Genomic DNA, 21,099 nt, shown 5'->3' with positions numbered 1-21,099 from the left:
ATATCTTGTTTTGCAGTAGTTTAAAACTGCCGCAGATCCATAAAAAAACCGCCGCTATTCGGCGTGTGTCTTGTAATGAATTCTCACATTAATTTTTAAATTTAGAATAAAAGAATTAAAAAGAAAAAAAATAATTAAAATATATGTAATATTACTTTGTTACTCTCAATAAAAAAAAAGAAAAATTATATTTAAAAAACTAAATTATATTAGAGTTAATTTAGATATTTTAACTTCAAATACAAATTTTACTAGGTTGAATTTGTAATCAGATATATTTTAATCTGATTTACTTTTGGTTTGAAGATAAAAATTAAAATTCTTGCAAAAATTTAAATTCAAGTATTTTTTATATTTAAAAAAAATTCAATTCTCAAAAGAATTATAATTCTAAGCTTTCCAAACACAGTATTCATATAACATTTAAAAACATTAAAAACATCAAAATTCCCACCGAAGCTTCAGCGGTTTTTTTTTTTTTTTTTTTTTTCTCGCTTTGGAGTTTGTATTTGGTGGCGGCTTGTTTTCTTTTGTACTTAAGTATGGGCTGGACCCCACACCTCTTTCTTTATTTTTTTGGGTCTTGGCTCTTTCTGGGTTAAAAATATTTTGTTGTCTCCTTAGTGGGCTACTGGGTTCTTAAGGTAATCTGATCTAAAACAAAAAAGGTAATCTGATCCAACGGCCCCAGTTCGATCAGGAATGAAGCATAATCCCCTGTGCGCCCCCACTGTCTAGCACCGCAGCACTACCACCACCTCGGAGCTCCACGGCTTCTCCTCCTACGCAAAAGCACCGCGCAATAACCCTCGCTACCCTGTCTTTTCTAATTCTGATTCTAGACTTTCCAAATTGTGAGCTAAATTATCTCTGAACTTCTATCTCGAAACGCGTTTCGCTTCTGAACCAACGAAGGTGTTGTTATTGGTTGTTTTTCCGTCTCTGCTTCGGGTCGCGCCAATGGAACTAGGGTTAGGGTTAGGGCAACCCTTCGTTCTTCTCCTACTCGCTCAGTTCTTCTGATGCCTGGCTTGCGAGTTGCTGGCGTATTCATGTTGTGAATTCCGAAATTTTTGCTCCATTGATAGGTTAAAGTTTGGGGTTTCGTCATGTCCGATAGTGGTCGAGTTACCATTACTCTTGGCCGTAGTGGTCAGGTAATTCGATACGTCTTCTAATTCAAAATCACGTTGTTCATTTTATTATTTATAATTTTAATATTTTCTGTTCAAAGGAACTTGTTTGTGTGATTTCTGCTGCTTTGATTTATGTTTTTGTTTTGGGATTTCCTTGTTTTTACTTGCTTGTTTCTGTTGTGCTTTCCAATAAATTTTACATGCTAAAAATTTTCGGATTGATTTTCTGCAAGTGCTATTTTGTTAAATTTCTGCTTTGGGGAATGCAGGAATGCGATTTTTGTTGTTTCGCCTCCATTTACTTAAGTTTGACTTTTGAGCACTGAATAGGGTCCTATTCCAAGATATTATGAATGATTGTGTTCATTTTTGTATTGTGCCATTTGAGTTTTAGGTTGTCAAGAGGGATTTATCTTCAGCTGACGTATCGTATGCTTCTTCTCTTTCCTTGGCTGGAACTAAGCGGTCTGTAAGAGACAGAATTGGAAATAATGTAGATGGTTATGGACACAGCAACAACAAACGGTGTGTTTACTGCTGCTTCTGTGGTATATAACTTTTTATTTCAGTAACAGAGGCATATTAGGATGTCTCGTCTGTATAATTCAATTTCAATTGAAATTTGATTTTGTTTGTTACTTTTGTGTTTTTAATATTCCCTGCAGACACAGAGGAGATAATAGCATACAAAATGGGTTTGACGGTATTTAGGCTCTCTCAGCAGTGAACTTACTCTTGCATCTTTACATAGCTTCATCGTTTCTGCATTTCTGATATCTTTTGGCTAAATTTACTTAGATGGGCGTATTGACAAAGATGATCTTCGGTTGAAGCTTATGCGCAAAAGTGCATCTAAGCGAGCTGAGAGCAATGGTGATAAGAGCCAGATAGATCTCCGTGAAAAACTGACCAAGGCAGTTCGTTCTCCAATGACCAGTTTTAATTCAAAGCAGCGTGAACTTGAACCAAGGGAAACAAGCATGATTAGGCGAATTCCCTCAGCTAGAAGTTCTGATGATTTAATGCGTATGGAATCCATGAGAAGCTCATACTCTCCTTGGACATTGGACCATATTAGGCGAAGATCACCAGATGGGTTTCCAAGTAGTTCCAGGAGGATTTCCCCTCAAAGAAATGTGGAAGACCTACAGAGGAGGCCACTAAATAGGACATATGAAAGTGTTACACCGGTACCTTATGTAACTAGGGATGTTGAATCTTCAAGGCCTCCTGGCACTACACCTGCATCTTTTGCGGCACGCTCAACAATGTCCACTTTGCCTCCTGTAACTGCTAAGCCTGTAACATCTCATCTTGGCCAACTTCCTCCATCAAGCAGTGTTGCACAAAGAGCTTCATATGTGGTGAGTAATACCTACCTTCTGTCCCTTGATATCATTTCCTAAAACACTGCTTTTGGTCTTCGAGATTTTTTTCCCCATGACCATCTGATAGATGCTATGGTTGATTCCTTTATGCCCTTGCTGGCTACTCCTTATGCGAAAGATTGTTTATGAAAACAGGACTTAATGGCACAAGATTTTTAGTGTTATTATAGTCAGAAATGCTTTATGCAGGTGAAATTGGTTGTTGTATATTAAAAGATTCTTTAAACATTCCAATTAATAGTAATCATAACAGAAAAATAATTTTTTAGGATGGCTCAATATAATTGCTTAATCATGATTCTCTGCTTGGGGAACTGATTTAGGGGTATGAGATCTTTTAGTTCAGTACATGTGATTTCTCTGCAATCTGCATATTATATTGTGATAGGGCATAAGTCCTCTTGTTGCAATCCGAATCTGCAGTAGCATTGTGAGGATTTGAATGAACGAATCTATGTTTGTAAAATGTAGTTTTGGTTAACACCTTGAGTTCATAGTTGTAAAATTGGTCCGTCTATGATGACCACAAATTATGGATATGCTGGTTGTTAGCTGTTTCTGATCATAGTTGTCAAATTGTTAATCATGACATGAATTGTTTGACCAATTTTAGAATTGTATGACACAACCATATTCATAAAAACCATAAATAACAGATATATATCCAAAGCATAAAAAAGCACTTAAATATTACAAAAATCATTATAAATCAAGACGCTAGTACCATATTACCGTACCAACATCCTCTTTACCTGTCTTCTTGGGCTGAGCAGTAGCCACCTTAGGAGCCATTAATAGTGGGAAAAACACAGAAGCAACAGAACCGAGCAGCAGAAAACAGCACGAAGAGAACATGGACAGAACATGAAGCAGAGTAGAGGGAATGTGAAGATGAGAGGTTAGAGAACAATGATTGCAGAGTAGAGGGAACGTGAAGAGAAGTGGTAGAACGATGAGAAAGTGGGAGGCAGAGAAGCAGTTTTGAGAAGCGGAGGGTGCTTTTTGATCTATTTAAATTAATTTCCTAATTTTTTTTAATGTTGATATCTAATTTGTCCCCAAAAAATACCTGAAAATACACAACAAAGAACAAACACATCTTGCTTGTGAATTGTTGGAACCGTGCGATTTGAATCATATATCTAATTGGACCTGTTTCAACGATTAATTCACGATTCAAACACTTAGCTGATTCACTGCTATTATTGTTCCATTTTATATCTAATCAGACCTGTTTCTGGTCAGTCGGTTTCATATGCTCCTCTAAAAGCTTACATGATGCTTAGATATGATAAGCTGATAACATGGAACCAAAAGAAAAAGAAAAATACGAAATGACAATCAAACAGTTCGTTGTATGGGCTGCATGATTGTCTTGCCTGATTGTTGGTATAGTTATAGATGCCTCTGTAATGTAAGTGAGGGGCTGGATTTGGAGGATAAATGGATTGTGTGTATATCTTGAGAATGATCTCTCCTGAGATGGTAAATTTACTACTATTTTCTGGCCTTGACATTTGTAATTTAGGAAGAGTTGGAATTTACTGCCCCTACACTCTAACATGCATAGTTTTTGATTGCGGATGGCGGCTCATGGCGGTGAGCCAAAAATCCGCCATAAAGTTATAGCGGATGGCGTTGCGGAAAATGGCGGAAATGGCGGATTACCTAAAAAATACACATATTTGTACAAAAAAACATACAGAAAAATTACAAAGATAATAAACTATAAAATCTATCTATATAAGCAACTTTCTAGTCATAAAATATCCAATTAACATAGCAAATATAGTAGCAAATTTAGCAAATAAACATAACATCAAGTTCAAATCATAACTCAAAAGTCATAAGCAAACCATAAAATAGAAGACATAAAACATAAAATAGAAGACATAAAACATCAAGGGCTTGTCTAGAAGTGGGCATAGTGAACTGAATGGAACAAAAATGAAAGAAGTGAAGTTTAACACTGATTATTGATAAAGAAGGGGCAGTAGGGAAGAGAGAAAAGAAAAAAATAGGAGCAGAGAAGATGAAACACGTTGTACGAACCAGCAATGATGAACAGGTGATGAGCAGCAGTGATGAGAGAACAGAGACGGGCGGCTAGATGAGCGGCGGTGATGGATGGCAGCGTGGTGCAGAAATCTGGGTCGCAGAGATGAGAGAACAGAGACGAAGAGAGGGTTTTTTTTTTGAAGAAGAGGCAGAGGAGGGAGTTTTTGAATGAGGGGCTGATTATTAGGGTTAGTGGTTAGTGGGATCTGACTTAGGTTTCTTAAATTACCCAAACCACCTTCAGATTTTTTTGGAAAACCCGAAACCCCCCCGCTATTTCCGCCATACAGATCGCGTTCCGCCATGGCGCCACCGCAATTGCGGCCGCCATGGCGCCCCCCGTTACAACCCATCGCGGCACCCAGTAAATGGCGGCAGGGTCAAAACCCGCCACGCCATACCGTTATGGCGCCGCCATTTAAAAACACTGCTAACATGACTCTAAAATTAAGTGTTAAACATCTCTATTTCTGTCTGTTGTAAAGCTCATGATCTTTTCAAAGGACTTTCCCTCTCAAACATGTTGAGATATTTAAAAGCTTTGCGTCATAAATAGCTTTTTCTTTTGTTTGGTTTTTAGAACTTGTAAGGAGGATCTCTTATCTTCCCATTTTTTGGTCTTATCCTTCTTTCAATTGTAATGATAGTGTTTTATTTAAAAAAAAAAAAAAAAGAAGGGGCGGCTTTTGGTGTGAAAGTCGCAGAAAAATGTTCACCTTTCCCGTTGAATTATCTGAATAGATTCTCTGTAAATCTGTCCTGATACGTGCTTTGTTGGTTATCATATAGGGTGACGAACAGCAATCTCACCAAACTGTTGATGGCCTGTTACATGCTCTAGGACTGGGAAAATATGCCATTCTCTTCAAGGCTGAAGAAGTACGTAACTCATTTGTTTATGTATCCTTTTTCAAATGTAATTGTGTGGTTTTTTGTTGTTGTTGTATGTTATTTGTTCAACTTGAATGTTAATAGCATTTGGTAATTGGCTGCTAGAAGAATTATACTCTAGAAAATTGTTGGTGAATGCTAAATACAAATCTCGAGATCTTTTGAAGTGATCATTTTACGCAGTATTTTGCAACTTGGCTTAATTCTTTTATTTCTATTCTGCTTCTTCAATTTATTCTTTATTCTCACTGCATTATTGAATTATAGTGAGCTATCTCTGATTTGTTTTCATGGTAACAACCAGCTTTTTTTCTACTAGGGTTGGGAGACAAGTTTCAAAATATTACTGACATGTATAATGCTTCATGTTTTATTAAATGGTGGATCACCTGAGAATTTGGGTTCTGCAAATTGCTATCTTATTTAGTGTATATGTATTCTGATTTATAGAAAGGTATGTAAATTTGGGGTGCAGCCCCTCCCTGGATCCTAGGTAACCAGGAATGTCCTGCATCCGTTTATGTAAATTGGGAGTGTTAACATAAGGTTTTCTTCTTTCTTTGTTTTCCTTTTTGGTCTGTGTGTGTGTATATAAAGAAACATACAGGAAAATTTTAGCCCTTAAAAAGTAATTGATCATGCCAAAATTATATACACTTTTTAGCCCATATATTACCTTCTCTCTTAGATTGACCTTCAAAGGTTCAAAACCCCGAAAGAATTTGAGAAACTTTTATTCTCGTAAAACGATTCAATAAGATTTTAGCTCCACTCATATCTGACAATTAAGAGAGTTCCATTCACTTATATTAATATTGATGTAGTCAGACTCCTCATTAATGCAGTTTGGTTGTGTGCTCAAATGATTGTATCTTAACATTATAAGTACAGATATTCGAATTAATCAAATTATTGAAGATCGTCATGATTTTGATGCATTGTCTGTGAATTAGGGTGTTTCTAATTGGCATTTCACTGATGTGTCCATGCAGGTAGATATGACTGCATTGAAGCAGATGGGAGAACATGACCTCAAGGAGCTTGGAATTCCTATGGTAATTGTCCTTTTTTAAGTTCCGTTTATTAGAATATGTTCCGATCACACATTGCTATATTGTGTGTATCTCAGACAACATTGTATGGGCTTTGTTAGGGGAATGGTGCTGCTGGATTTCCCAATGTTTTGGAATTGTTAATTTTTTATTTTAATTATTTATTTATTTGAATGTTTAGTATTGCCAATTTCATTTTTGGAGGATTCATCTTCTCAGTGCAATCTGCCTTATCCAATATCATCGATTTCCATTTGTTCTCTTGTTCTTTCTCTACCATCTGCAGATCGGATGTCCAAGTATTTCGTTGTTGACCATATAAAACATAAACAATCTCATATCCAATGTAACCTTCACGAAGATGCTTTTTCCCGTACCCACTATTTCCCGCTTGCACCATATTATCTATAGTTTACAGTTGTGTTCAATGTAAATCTCAAACGTTCACTGACTTGTAACCCAAAAAATCTCTATGCCTTGCTATTTCACAGGAAGCTGTGAACATCCCTCGTTCACACTTCAGGGAAATATGCTGTTTAGATCTTACACATCTGACAAAAATCTTCCCAAAAAAGCATATGGAAGTTCATTTCAGTCCAGGCTAAATTCATTCCTTACCATTTTGCAATCTGAACCTGATGCAGATTTACTAGTTTAAGATTCTGCTCGTCTTTATTTGTTCTAGTGTAGATGTTCCTATATGTGTGTGCATGCACTCATTCACTAATGCATATTGGTATGTATGCTTGCTGCATCTTGTGAGTAAACGACGGAAATATGGTGGTGTCATGTGTGTCTGATGGAACTTGCTTCTGTTGCAGGGTCCAAGAAAGAAAATTCTTCTCGCTCTCTTGCCTCGTGCAAAACGTCAACAGTGATACTGATATTACTACATGAAGTAAACTTTAACACATGGTTGGATCACCAGGTTATTGGTTTTTGTTTCGACTTTTTTATCTTTTTTCTCTCTTTTTTTTTTTGGTTGATGGTAAAGTACATATCTCAGTTTGTACAACATGCGCTCTCTCACATGGGGTTTGAGTGCCCCATTTTTGCATTTAAAAACAAGTATTTGTTAACATTGTAGTCTGTTGGGGAATATTGATCTGTGACATACTCTGTCCTTTCTCTCCTCTTCGTTTGAAGAAATAGGAAATGGAATCAATTTATACTGAGCTAAGGTTGATCGATATCTAACTGTCTTAAATAAATGTTTTGCATGGAGCATGGGTTTGGAGTGTATTAAAATGTCTCCAATATTTCTTTTATTTATCAAGAAAAATGACACTTCTCATTCTTGTTGGACACTTGAGTCGAACTCCCTACTCTTTTCTACCATTGGATTGTGACACTCCACACACCAGACTAATATGTTGATTGTGTTCTACATGGTAAGGAATAGTAACTTAGTTTGATGTCTAAAACTTCAAAAAGTGAGCGAGTATGACCGGTCTGTATCACACTCCTGCTAGAGTAGCAAGATTTGGAGTGAGGAGTGTCATTACCAAAAAGTGCATGGCATTGATGCTTTGAAGTTTACCTCCCTTTTAAACACGGCATTTGGCTCTACAATTTATGGTGCAAAAATATCTGTATGCCTTCTTTTTCCTGATTGGGACCGAAAATAAACAGTGATTATTATACTTCGCAAGAAAGACGGCAGAACAGTGGATCTCAATATTCCCGGCAACTATGCAATTGCTTGCTTTTCTTACAATCAAAAGTCAAGTCATATAACGTGGAATAATTGGCGCTGCGTAGCTAATGAATATTTTGAACGTGTGCTTAGAAAATATTAGGTAGCGTTTATTTTCACAGAGACTGAGATTGGAAGATTGGGATTGAGTTTAGTTCTGGGACATAAAATTTCAATTCCGTCAGGATTAAAATGTTTGGAGATAGAAACTGAAATTTTATTAATATTTTTTTTAAAATTATTTTTATTTAATTTTTAAAATTTTAAATTTATTTTTTAATTTCTATATTTATCTTAAACTAATAATAGTATATTTTACATAAAATACAATACAAAAATTTAATTTAATCTTTGTTTCTCAGTTTGTATTTTTCAATTGCAGTCTCTCAATTTTAGTTTCTTTCAAGAGGTAAATATCAAATCGGTACCTGAAAAATTCTGACGCTGACAAAATAATACCTGACTTTTGTTATTGACAAAATAGTCCCTAAAAAATTTTAAAATTTGACAAGCCTGCTCCCGAGCTTGCTGGAGCAAATCTCTAGCAAGCACAATATTGATGTGGCCACCGTGTTTTGGTGATTTGGCAAATCACCCCCTCCCCAACGCACACTCCTTCTCCTTTCCTCCCTCCCCATCGCAGCCCCCATCCCCAACGCACGCTTCTCTCCCATTGCAGCCCCCGCCCCATCATAACCCCCTCCCCAATGTACACTTCTCCCTTTCTCCCTCAACACCACCGCAGCAACAACAACCTTAACAACATCAACAGCAACAACCTCCTCCACTCTTCCTCCCCAACGCACACTACCCCTCCCTCTCTCAACCCCACCACTCGCAACAACAACAACCTCAATATCAATAGCAACAATAATCTCCACCATTCTTCCTTCCCCAACGCACACTCCTCTCTCCCTCCCTCAACACCATCACTCACAGCAACAACCTCAACATCAACAAAATTGTCCCAAATCATGAATTGTCCCAAATTTTTAGGTTAATTTACCATTCAAAAAGATTAATAACAATAAAATTTAGAGAAAACAAACAATTTCATATACAATTATCAAAATAAAATAAAATAAAGTTTAATACAGACACCACCAAAGCAAGAAGCAGATTTAGACAAGGCCAGAAGAAGAACACCAGAGACAGAGGAGGCACGACACGACAGAGCCAAGATGGAACACAGACAGAGGAGGCAGGGCAGCGACTGGGGACGAGCAGTAAGCAGATACAAGCAGTGAAGGCGACAGCAATGAAGGTGCACAGACGAGGAAATGTCAATGAAGGAGACAGACGACGCTGGCGGACACAAAAGACCCGACGACGAGATGGCGACAGTGCGGTGTCGGTAACACTGTAAGACTGGAAAAATTGAACTCCACTGCCGTTTTGGGGGAGAGTGAGTTGAGAGTGTGAGACAACGTGTTGGGAAGGGGATTAGGGTTCAAAGGGGTAAGAGAAAAGGATTAGGGTTCAGAAGGGGGGATTTTGGATTGAAGAGGGGAGAAGTGCGTTGGGGAGGGGGGATTAGGGTTAAGGAGGGGGAGGGAAGGAGTAGAATTGGGGAGGGGGGAGAGTGCATTCAAGAAGGGGAAGGAAGGAGTGCGTTGGAGGGGAAGGATTAGGGTGGGGGAGTATTTTTGCCATGTCATCAAAACGTAGTGGCTATGTCAGCATTGTGCTTGTTGGAGATATGTTCCGACAAACTCGTGGGTACGCTTGTCAAATTTTAAAATCTTTCAAGGATTATTTTGTCAATAACAAAAATTAGGTACCATTTTGCCAGTGCAGGTACCGATTTGGTATTTACCTCTTCTTTCAAATGCAACTTTAGTGACACGTTCTTAATTGTGCTGTTTTTTTTTTTCCCATCATTTACATGTTTTGCCACTATATAAAATATATTCAAAGTGATTTTCTTTTAAATCAGCTAATTGCGGTAGCAATTTCTAGACAGTCTACCACTTTAATTTGCGTTGATAATTCCAACTGGGGCTTTCGTAAAACAAAATTTCAAAGGCTGTTGCTGTGGTGTATAATTTGCCCCTCTTGTCCTACAATGACTTAAAATTTTTTGGTCTTCATGTGCCTTCTCTTTCTTTTTTTCTTTTTTTTTTTATTTTTTTCTTTTTTTTATTTTTAATTCCTTGTATCAAATTAAACACGACTACACCAAATGGGTTTTGAGGTAGGTGTATGCCTTGAGCAATTGCATTATTATGCCCAGAAAAGGAGGTGTTATATGTTAGCATAAACTGAGGACCTATGAGAAATAGCATTGAGGTATTCATAAATTCATCCGTATTTGAATTTAATTTTATATGCACGGAGTGTCTAGTCGTTCAATAAGATTCAATAGTTAAAAGTGAGATTTCATATAGCATTGTGGGTTAGAATTCTAACCTTGTCAAATATAGTCGCATATATAGGCATTTAAAAAAAAAAAAAAAGCAGCGTAGTAGGTTGATCGTGTGTTAGCTCTATTACCATGTCCTTTAATATAGTATGTAGATACTGCTTCGTATATCTTTTCCATACCTACCAACAATGATGTCTCATTTCAACATCAACTAGGTTCAACAGTTTCTGACAATGGTTCACATTGCTTTGGTACTACTTTTCAGCCTTAACTAGGTTTTTTTTGGCGACTTGTAACTTGTAAGGATTGACAGGAAATGATAATTAATTATCAACTCTCATGCCCCGCTTTTAAAAACCTTAGTTATTTTATTGACATGGGGCTAAATGATTAGTTAGAGCTATAAGAGTTGTCCAACTTTGGAAATAAAAAAATATTGTTAAAATAATCTAAACCTTATTAATGATTTTTACAAGTTAAAAAAAAAAAAAAGACAAAGAACGTATTATAACATATATATTGAAATACAAATATATATTGAAAATAAATTAAACAAACACGTGTATTTATATACAAATATATTGATAGCTAATTTATACCCACATCACCCACTTATTGAGATATTTATAAACTAACAAGAAAATTAGTAATGATATTTATTAATAGAAATCTGACGGTAAAAAATAAAAAATAAAAAATTCCCAAAGCCTTAATTAAGAACCAAGAAGACTCTCATATTCCGTACTGTATCTGATGTCATGCTATGAACAATTCGGCTATAATAAGTAGGTCCAAACACTATGAACCCTGAAGTCCCTGTTCCTAATTTCATATACAGCAGCCACAGTCTTGAGTCTTGACGAGGTAGTTACAATTTACAACTCTACTAGCCAACAAAATAGTGACGGTTGAATTTTCCTATGATTTAATTGATAACATTAATTAACATAACTTGTATTGTCTAAGTGCGTTTGATGCAGCATCACTAATCACTGTTCAGCTTAATAAGTAGTAGACATCATTCCAAACTAACAATGTGTTGTTTCTCCGAAGTAACATTATCTTACATGACATGATTGAATTATCATATATTCCAGTACATTTAATTTCTCCCCAAGTCAGTTTTGGTATCCTATGAGGCCCCCCAGATAAATAAAATATTAGAATTATAAACCACTTTGGATTTGTCCAAAAGTGAAACCAATATATACCCAGTGGTGGGAGAGCAAAGCTTATTTTTATTTTGGGTTTAGCTTGATAGAGTAGGGACCATGGTTTGATTCTCAAACTAACGTGTAATGAAAATGGAATTAGATTGAAAATTATTAAACCCACCCACTTAGACTCCACAACCCATATGTTCTCTTTTTATTCCACATGTTAGGATAGTGAAATGCTACATGACAGCATGCCTAGTTGGAATTCTCCTCCTAAAGCAATGCAAGAAAAGGAACAATTAAGAAAATGTTTTATTTATTTATTTAACATTAAAATTATTATCATCGCTAATATTCATTTTTATCATTTTTAGATTTAGACAAATTCTCATTTTAAGGTTGAAATTATTAACTTGTTATATTTGACTGAAGTGTTTCGTTGATTATCATCTGTTTTCTTCTGATAATTTTAGGTACTCTTTAAATAGTATTTTAAAACGTTCCACAGAACTTATCCTCCCTGAAAATGTTGCTACGACATGTGTTTTTGGGGTACAGACTAGGGGTGCATATGGGCCGGGTGAAGTCGGGTTTGATGTGACCCAAACCCGACCTGAAATATACACTGGGTCTATTTATTAGACCCGAACCCGACCCTAAACCCGATGAAACCAATACACTTTCGGGCCACAATTATACCGGGTGAAAATCGGGTGAAAACCGGGCCGTTAACATTACATTACGTTGATACCTTCTTGTAAGCTAGCATGTAAAAATATCCAAATTTCTAAGACTCCAACCATTATTTAACATGGTAAAATTCACTTAGAAAAATATAACAAGAACCAACCCTTCTTTAAAATTAAAGCATAACCACAATCAATACTAAAGCAAAACCACAATCAATACTAATATTGTCTAATAATACCAAATATTTAAATCAATACAAATAACACAATATTATGCATTAGTCTAAAGTCTTATGCATTCTAAAAATAAAACATTAACTTATAGTCTTATAATGACTAATAACAAAAAATATTAAGGTTTACAATACTTAAATTCCACATAAGAATAGTCATGATCCATCACTAATAACACAAAATATTAATTATGTATGATAACCGGGCCACCGGGCCGACTTCGGGTGACCCGAGCTATGGCCCGGACCCGACCCGAAATAATGACCGGGTCTATTTTTGAGACCCTTACCCGGCCCTAAACCCGATGAAATCACACCAAATTAACCCCTAAAGTGTTCGGGACCGGGTCGGGTCGGGTCTGTGCACCCCTAGTACAGACTCTCTACTATTAGTCGACAAACAAATGGTGGTGAGAGCATTCATCACTTATAGCTTGAATTCTGATTTAGAGGTATTTTATTTTGGTGACTCGAAAGAAAACAACCAATAACAAAGAAAGAAATAAAAAAAAAAAAAATAAGAAACTGCTTAAAAAAGGCAGCCTGGTTGAATACTACTCTCAAACTCTTTTTTAAGGTAACAAAAGCTCCACTTGAAGAGAAATGGTCCTCATTGCAGTCTTTGCCATGATGTCTGCTACTGTATTTGCATCTCTCAAGATCAATCGGAGATCAGCACGCCATTTTCAATATATAATATCTCGGATTTATAACACAAAAGGATCAATAAAACCATAGTAATTTTGTAAATTATTGACAATAGTAAAGACCTCCACATAGTTTGTCTCACATATAATGTCTTCTTGCTCCGAGTTCCATGCTAAAAAAAAAGCCTCTTCAAATAGCAAGCAACTCTCCTTGCAAAATACTACTACTCTCAATTGTTTTCAGACAGCCTCGTTGCCACTTTTCCTTCCAATCTCTGCTAACACAAGTAAAATCAACCCAATCACCATTGTTAAGATAGTTAGCGTCACAATTAATCTTAAAGATATCCACTGAAAAAAAAAATCCAAGAACCACTAATGGTATAAAACTATAATTAAATAGAATATTTTTATTTTAAAATTTTATCAATATTTCTTTTTAAATGTTTAAATCATGTTAATGAATTGAATAACATGAAAGATAGAGGGAGAAAGGAGTGGGAATTGATTGGCATGAGAGATTTATTGGTGGAAGAAGTCAACCAATGGAAGATCTAGTTATAGACAATGGAATAAAAACACAATCTAATCTTTTTTCTAAATTGTCCCAAAAGCAACATAGTGTAGGGTCCATGCTAGAACAACTGTCTAACGCAAATGCTAAGTTTATTATTTGAATAACATTATAGTTGATGACTTGCATTCACCTGAAAACATTTGTTGTATAAAATATAGGCTTTGCCTGCTCTAAGAAGATATGCCCAGATCTTATGGAAGACTCTTAATTAGTAGTATATAATATATGCTTACATCATCAACCACTTCTTTTATTCCTTCATTTAGGAAAAAAAATAATAATATTTCTTTTTTTATATATATCACATTCATAAAACATGGTCAAGAAAAACAGACTAATAATCTTCTTTTTAATGTGGTTGTGGGTGGTGGTGGGGATGGATAATTACAAAAGAAGCTTCATTTAGTGCTGATTAATCACATTTCTACAGTTAATTAGCTTTTTATTAATTACTTAAATTGGATTAACTGTATTTAATGGGACTAGATAGACTAGCCTAGATATATATATATAGCTAGGAATCCATATTAACAATAATAATATTTATTTGTGCCATTCTCTAAAATAATATATTAATTTATTATAAGCTTAGTTAGCGGACAATACATGAAGCCATTAAGTCATTGGCTGGTTACTAAAATAATCTTATTAGATATGCATTTTAGTACAGTAGTAGATATGTTATAAAGTTAGTGCACCCTTCCTTTCTTTGACTTTTGCAGCTACAGTTAGTTTAATAACTTTAATCATGTCTTAGGCATGGAATATATCTCTTTTTTAAATTAAGGATTTCTCCCCAAGTGGAACTATAATTATTATTAAGTGCTTATGAACCATCTAATTCTATACTAATTTAATCACACTGAATCCTCTCTGATTGAGAAGTTTGAGGTGTATCTAATACAATATGAAAGTATTTTTAATATTCAACTATGATATGTATATACTAAAATAAACTATTAAAATTAGCTATTAATATAAAATATATATTAAAATAAAAATATATATTAAAAATAAATTATATATATATATATATATATTTATATATAAATATATTAATAACTAATTTTAATAACTGATTTTAATCAACGAATAATATTTTTGTTTTAATATATAACAAAGCATTGCATGAGAGACGGCTTTTAATTTTTCTTATCTGACTTTTTCTTTTTTTCATTTTTCTAAGTCTCCTATTTTATTCTATTGATCCGTTGGGTAGTCCCCTTATGCTGCCCATGTATTAAAAAACTAATTATTTTAATGGATATATCAACTTATCAGATTACTGATCGTCGAATAGATATTTTAATCTATTAATGAGAAATGAAGTTTTGAGTTTTAATTTACTTAAAAATAAAAATAAAAAATAAAAAAATATTACTCTTTAATAAGACTTATAAATTAAAATTAAATTAATCAAATTATTAATAATAAAAATAGACAAAAATTTTGTTTAAAAAAATAACTATGTTAAGTGTACATAAAAAATTTATTATCTGTAGTATACAATATATTTTAAAAATAAGTTAAACAATATTTATATTTATATACAAATATACGATAACTGATTGGATAATTGATTTTTTGTATATACATAGAATATTTTTATTAAAAAAATACTAAATTAAAGTTATTTTAATAGATGCAATGCATGATATAACCTAAGAGGTTTCTAACTTTCTATAAAAGGAACACATGCCAAACAACTAATCATAGTACATTTCTACTTCAAAATATCACCCCAAACCTAATAATTAAGAGAGAGGGAAAAAAAATGGAAAGGGATGTGTGTGATCTTTCTCCCACATGGGATTGTGAAAATGGCAATAATTCTGTGGAGAAGAGGCTAAGGCTATTTGGATTTGAGCTGAATCCACCTTCAAACAATATGAAAGATCCTAACACTACAGAAGGATCAGATGAAAGTGTGAATTCATCATCTAACTCAGTTTCTTCAGGAGGGGACAAAACCACAGCACAAGATCAAAGAACCACAACCAATAATAATAATGAGAAGAAGTTTGAGTGCCAATACTGTTTGAAGGAATTTGCAAATTCACAAGCACTTGGTGGGCACCAAAATGCTCACAAGAAAGAGAGGATGAAGAAGAAAAGGCTGCAGCTTCAAGCAAGGAAAGCCACCATAAACTACTATCTTCAACAACCCAATTTCCAAAACAACAATTATCATGGTTTTTCTTACCATAATCAGAATCATAATAACAATAACACACCTTGGTTCTATGATCCTTCTTCCTACAACTACTATTCTGACTTCACAGTTTGTGAAGAATCTCAAATTAGCTTCAACCCCAATGATCAAGATTCAAACTTTTTGGTTGAGAAAGCATCAAATAGTAATTGGTATTCATCTCTGCCATCATCATATCAAGCTGCTTCTTCTTCACAACAAGATTCTTGCATGTTCAATTTCTCTAATACTAGTATAGATAATAATAATAATAATAATAGGGCCTACAACATCTTCAAGCCTTGCAACTTTCTTGATTCTTCAAATCATCAAATACAAAGCCATAGTAGTAATAACAAAGCTTTGGATCTTCAATTAGGTCTCAATTTGGAGTCAAATACAAAAAGGGCCTAATTTATTAGTAGTATTATTATTATTGATTAGGGCATACAGGATATATATAATTTATTTATAGTTTCTATGTTTTTGGTTTCTTGATGAATTGTTCAAATGTATGAATCTCAAACATATATCTGGAAAAAGAACAAAATTCACAGTTCATTATAGTGATGATTTTTAGGAAAATATTATAATACAGCTCTTGTGGTAATATTTTCTTTTTAAGAATATAATTTAACCATTGGAAATTGTATATGATTTGCTGTACATATATAACATAGAAGCTTTATTTTATTTTATTTTATTTTCCTTTACTATCTCGTTTAATTATGCATATTATTATAAGATATATGAAGGAGCATGCACTTAATATCAGAACGCTTAGTTGCATGTAAAGGGTGTTAATTAAAATATTAAATGCAAATAATTAACCTTTTGGAAAGGCCTAGTTAGTTGCATGCTAATATATAATCTGAATGAAAATAAATTAAATTTCAAGCTATAACATGGTATATAATTTACAAGGAAAAAATATGGATTACCCATGTAATTTCATGATTGCTTCGATATATCGTGTGAGAAGATAATAAATTAAAGACAAGGGTTTATACATAAAATTATTTTATATTTTCTATTCATATTTATTATATATTATTAATTCAACAAAAATCTATTACGTCTCATTTTTTTATTATAATTAAAATAAAATTTTTTTTCTAAAATTAAGATTTCTCTCTTCTCTATCTCTTTTTTTATATTTCTTATTTTTTAATTTATTGATTTTATCTCTCTTATATATTATTATTAATGACTAATTATAAATTTGACAATTAAAATACGTAACATAATATTCTCTAATTATAATTAAAATTAAATTAAATTAAAATTAAAACTTTAATATTAAAATTGAAATTAAAATATAGTTATATTATATATTACTAATTTAACAACCAAAATATGTCACATGACACTCTCTCATTAAAATTGAGATAAATATTTTTCTTCAAAATTAATAAACTTCCCTCCTCCATCTTCTTATCTATCTCTCTCCCCTTTTCTATTTCTCTCTACCCTTTCTACTCTATATATAACTTATAATTTATATTTTATATTTTATATTACTAATTTGACAAATCAAAATATGTCACGAAATATTCTTTTATTACAATTAAAATTAAATCTTTTCCTCCAAAATTAATAAACTCCCTTCTACTTCTTTCTCTATTTACTTTTTTATTCTATAAAAAATAAAATTATTAAAATAATATAATTTAAATAAATTTATAAAATTATAAAAAATACATTAAATTTATAATTAAATATAATTAAAAATAATTCTATAATATTATTCACATAAAAAAAACATATCGTTATATGCATACTTTTTTGTTTTTTTTATTTAGTTTTAAATTGTTGCTGCTTATCTTTTTAATTTATATTTTTACTTTTCTTCCTACGAATATTTATTACTTTTTATTTGGAGAGAATCCTAATGTTATTATTAATAATTAGAATTAAGATTTAATTATTTCAAAAAAAAAATTTTGAATTAATTTTATAATTATCAATATAAATTCTTTTATATTAATTTTTAATTATATTTTTATATATGTAGAAAAAATATTATATTTAAGTAACAAATATTTTTCAAATACTATGATGGTTCCATTGTTTTATTATTTCGTCTGTTATTCAGTAATCCCAAAGTGTCTTTTTTTTAAATAGTTAGAATATATATATATATATATATATATATTCTTGCATAACATAAATATTGTTTAAATCTTTCCGATGTAAAAACTGAAAGCTAAATAGTTTGTGACACTGAAATAGGCTTTCGATAGATCATATAAAATGATAATTATGGGTTTTTTCATACTACTCTTTCGATACAGACACGAATGATTTTTGAAAAAAAAAATTAATATCAAACTCGAAGCGCCATGTTATTATTACTTAATATTTATTTAACAAAGACATGCATAATCTTCTTTTTTTTTTTTTTTAAAGGATTCATTAGCTCCAAGCGTGAGGGAATGCTAGACATTTGGTAATTTCTCCTCCTACGAAACGAAAAAATTCCATTGAAGGGGGAATGGATTAGGCATTCGAGGAGGGGGCACTTGCTCCCACTAAGTTTAAAATAATAATAATAATAATTCTATATAAATTAATATATTTGTTTTAATGTAATTTTTTTTGCCCCACAAAAATTTATAAAAATTTATTTTGAGATCCATGTTAAAAATAATTTTTTTATTAAATTTAACGTATAACAATATTTATTTTATTAAATTTGATTTAATATCAAAATTAAGAAGGAGTAAATAAATCAACTCAATAAAAAAAATTAATAAATAGTGATAATATAATTTTTTAAATCCAATCAACTTGTTAATTACCAAACTAAATCTCTATTTTTTAAATATAAGTAAAATTATCAGTATTTTCTTGTCTTAAAAAATTAGTTGAGATAAAAAATAGTATTTATTTATTAATTAATATTTTTTATTTTAAAATAATATAATATTTTTAATTTTATCTTTTAAATAATTTTACTTGTAATAACTATTTTAGACTAAAAAGTATCTTATGTCATAAAGATTATAAAAAATAAACTTTCTAATTTAATGTGAGGTAATTAATATTTGAAAATTATAATGAGTAGTAGAATAATTATGTAAAAGTATGAAAGTTAATTTTGATATATTAAAATATGTATATTTTTTTACATAATTATTTGATTATATTTATTCTTTTAGATAATTATTTACGTGATGAATTTAAAAGATATTTTTAAATTATAATACATAATTAAATAGATGTATAAATTTTTTAATCTAACAGTATATTAAAATTAAATTAAAAAATATATAAAAAATTAATTATTTCAAAAAGAAAGAGAAAAATAATTGTAAATTAAGTTTTTATTATTTGATATAAAAATATTTTTCATATATAGGTTTATTTTTTATGATATTTATACACAACTATAGTTTCAAATTATAAATGTTAATATATTAATAGGCGCTAACGTGCTAATTGATTCAGTCTTTTATTATTAAATGTATATAAAAATACATAAAAATAAAATTAGTTATGATGATAAATTATTTATAATTTAATTAAAATATTTTAAGTTTAAATTTTAGAAATAAAAACATATTTTTTATATAAATTATATATAATAAATAGTATTTTAAGAATGAAAGTATTCATTAACTCTTTTTAAATTTTATATCTCTATTATATTTTTAATATAATTAATCGACAAAATTTATTTTAAGATATATATTTTTGCCCCATTTTTAAATTTTTTTGGGTCTGTTACTGGAAGCAGCTAATCCTATACATACTGTCCGGACGTACAAATTACATAGTATCATAAATTGCTACAATTAATTATTTTTATTTCTCAACAGATTTAACACTTAACCAAATATAAAAATATACACATTAAATTTTTTCAAATTTATTTTAATATAAAATTAAACTCTTTCATATCAAAATAATAACTAAAAAATTTATCATTTAATTCTTTATCTACAGATAGAGATCCTATTTTTTTTAGTCAATAAAAATTTTTATTTTTACGATTTTTTTTATAAAAGTAGTTTAATTTTATAAATTTTTTATACTATAATCTATCAAAATAAAATTAACATAATTTTAAAAAATTTATGTTTTCGTAACGTCATTAGGAACAAAAACACTAATTATTTAGTAATAATTATATGAGTTGATATTTGAGGAGATGTAGACTTTTGATCAGTCATAATTCTCGAGTTAGACGAGAATGATAGTGAATTTTTGACAAATTAAGTTATTAGTCGTTTGACAGGTATAAAAATTAGAAAATAACATACTCCTTTTTGGACGTTCACCTTATATATTTGGATACGAGAGGAATTTGTACCAATAATAAAGTTAGGCGATCAAGTATTTTTAAATTAAGTCTAATTAAGTTATCTTAGTATACATATGTACTTTTTTAATATTTTATTTATTTGATTTTTTTCTCATTTTTTTATTATTATTATCATTGTGATCGTCATGGTCTTCTTCATGTTTTTCTTTTTATATATATATATATATATATATATGTTTGAAAAATTAGAACACAAAAAATTTTGATATACATCATTGAAATTTTGATGTACGATATAAAAAAATTGATGTCTAATAAATTTTTTTTTAAAAGATTATATATTTAAATATTGACACTAAACTAACAAAATATACACAACATATAAATTTTAGTATACAATATATAAATCTAAGTAAATATCATAAGAATGTTAGTGTGCAACACATAAATTTTTAGAATATCACATATCCAAATATAAACTCATTCAACTAACAAAATACCTTTAGAATAAAATTTTATATATTATATATAAATATTTATGAGTTATATCTATAAATTTTTATACTATATCAATAAAATTATGTTATGTGCAAATTTTTATATTATATATAAAAACTTTTATATTATATTAATTAATTTTTGTATTCTTTAACAAAAATTCATGTATTATGAAAGTATAAAAAAAAGCAATGGCGTATACATATGCTTTTTCTTTATTAAACTTATAAATTTAATTATTAGACTTTATTACA

The 21,099-nt window shown here is 31.1% G+C and overlaps 2 protein-coding genes across 3 annotated transcripts; both read left to right on the top strand.

Moving 5' to 3' along the window:
- Nucleotides 1–472: 472 nt before the first annotated feature.
- On the top strand, nt 473–7,715 carry LOC112750087 (uncharacterized). Of its 2 annotated transcripts, none has more exons than XM_025798620.3 (7): nt 473–1,157; nt 1,531–1,661; nt 1,802–1,839; nt 1,935–2,500; nt 5,372–5,461; nt 6,466–6,528; nt 7,347–7,715. In XM_025798620.3, the coding sequence occupies exons 1-7, from the start codon at nt 1,110–1,112 to the stop codon at nt 7,401–7,403; spliced, it is 993 nt and encodes a 330-aa protein (XP_025654405.1). In that variant the 5' UTR covers nt 473–1,109; the 3' UTR covers nt 7,404–7,715. The 2 variants fall into 2 exon arrangements, 1 of the variants encoding a protein (XP_025654405.1); XR_011873342.1 differs by having other exon boundaries at nt 642–1,157; nt 5,372–5,482; nt 6,365–6,528.
- A 7,873-nt stretch (nt 7,716–15,588) lies between these two features.
- LOC112750086 (uncharacterized) lies at nt 15,589–16,734 on the top strand. The gene has a single exon (XM_025798619.3). The coding sequence runs from the start codon at nt 15,664–15,666 to the stop codon at nt 16,492–16,494; it is 831 nt and encodes a 276-aa protein (XP_025654404.1). The 5' UTR covers nt 15,589–15,663; the 3' UTR covers nt 16,495–16,734.
- Nucleotides 16,735–21,099: the final 4,365 nt, after the last annotated feature.

This window comes from Arachis hypogaea, chromosome 15, assembly GCF_003086295.3.
Source record: "Arachis hypogaea cultivar Tifrunner chromosome 15, arahy.Tifrunner.gnm2.J5K5, whole genome shotgun sequence".
In the NCBI taxonomy this organism is placed as follows: domain Eukaryota; kingdom Viridiplantae; phylum Streptophyta; class Magnoliopsida; order Fabales; family Fabaceae; genus Arachis; species Arachis hypogaea.
The sequence above is the reverse complement of the archived record's forward strand: the minus strand, read 5'-3'. Positions and strand labels throughout refer to the sequence as shown.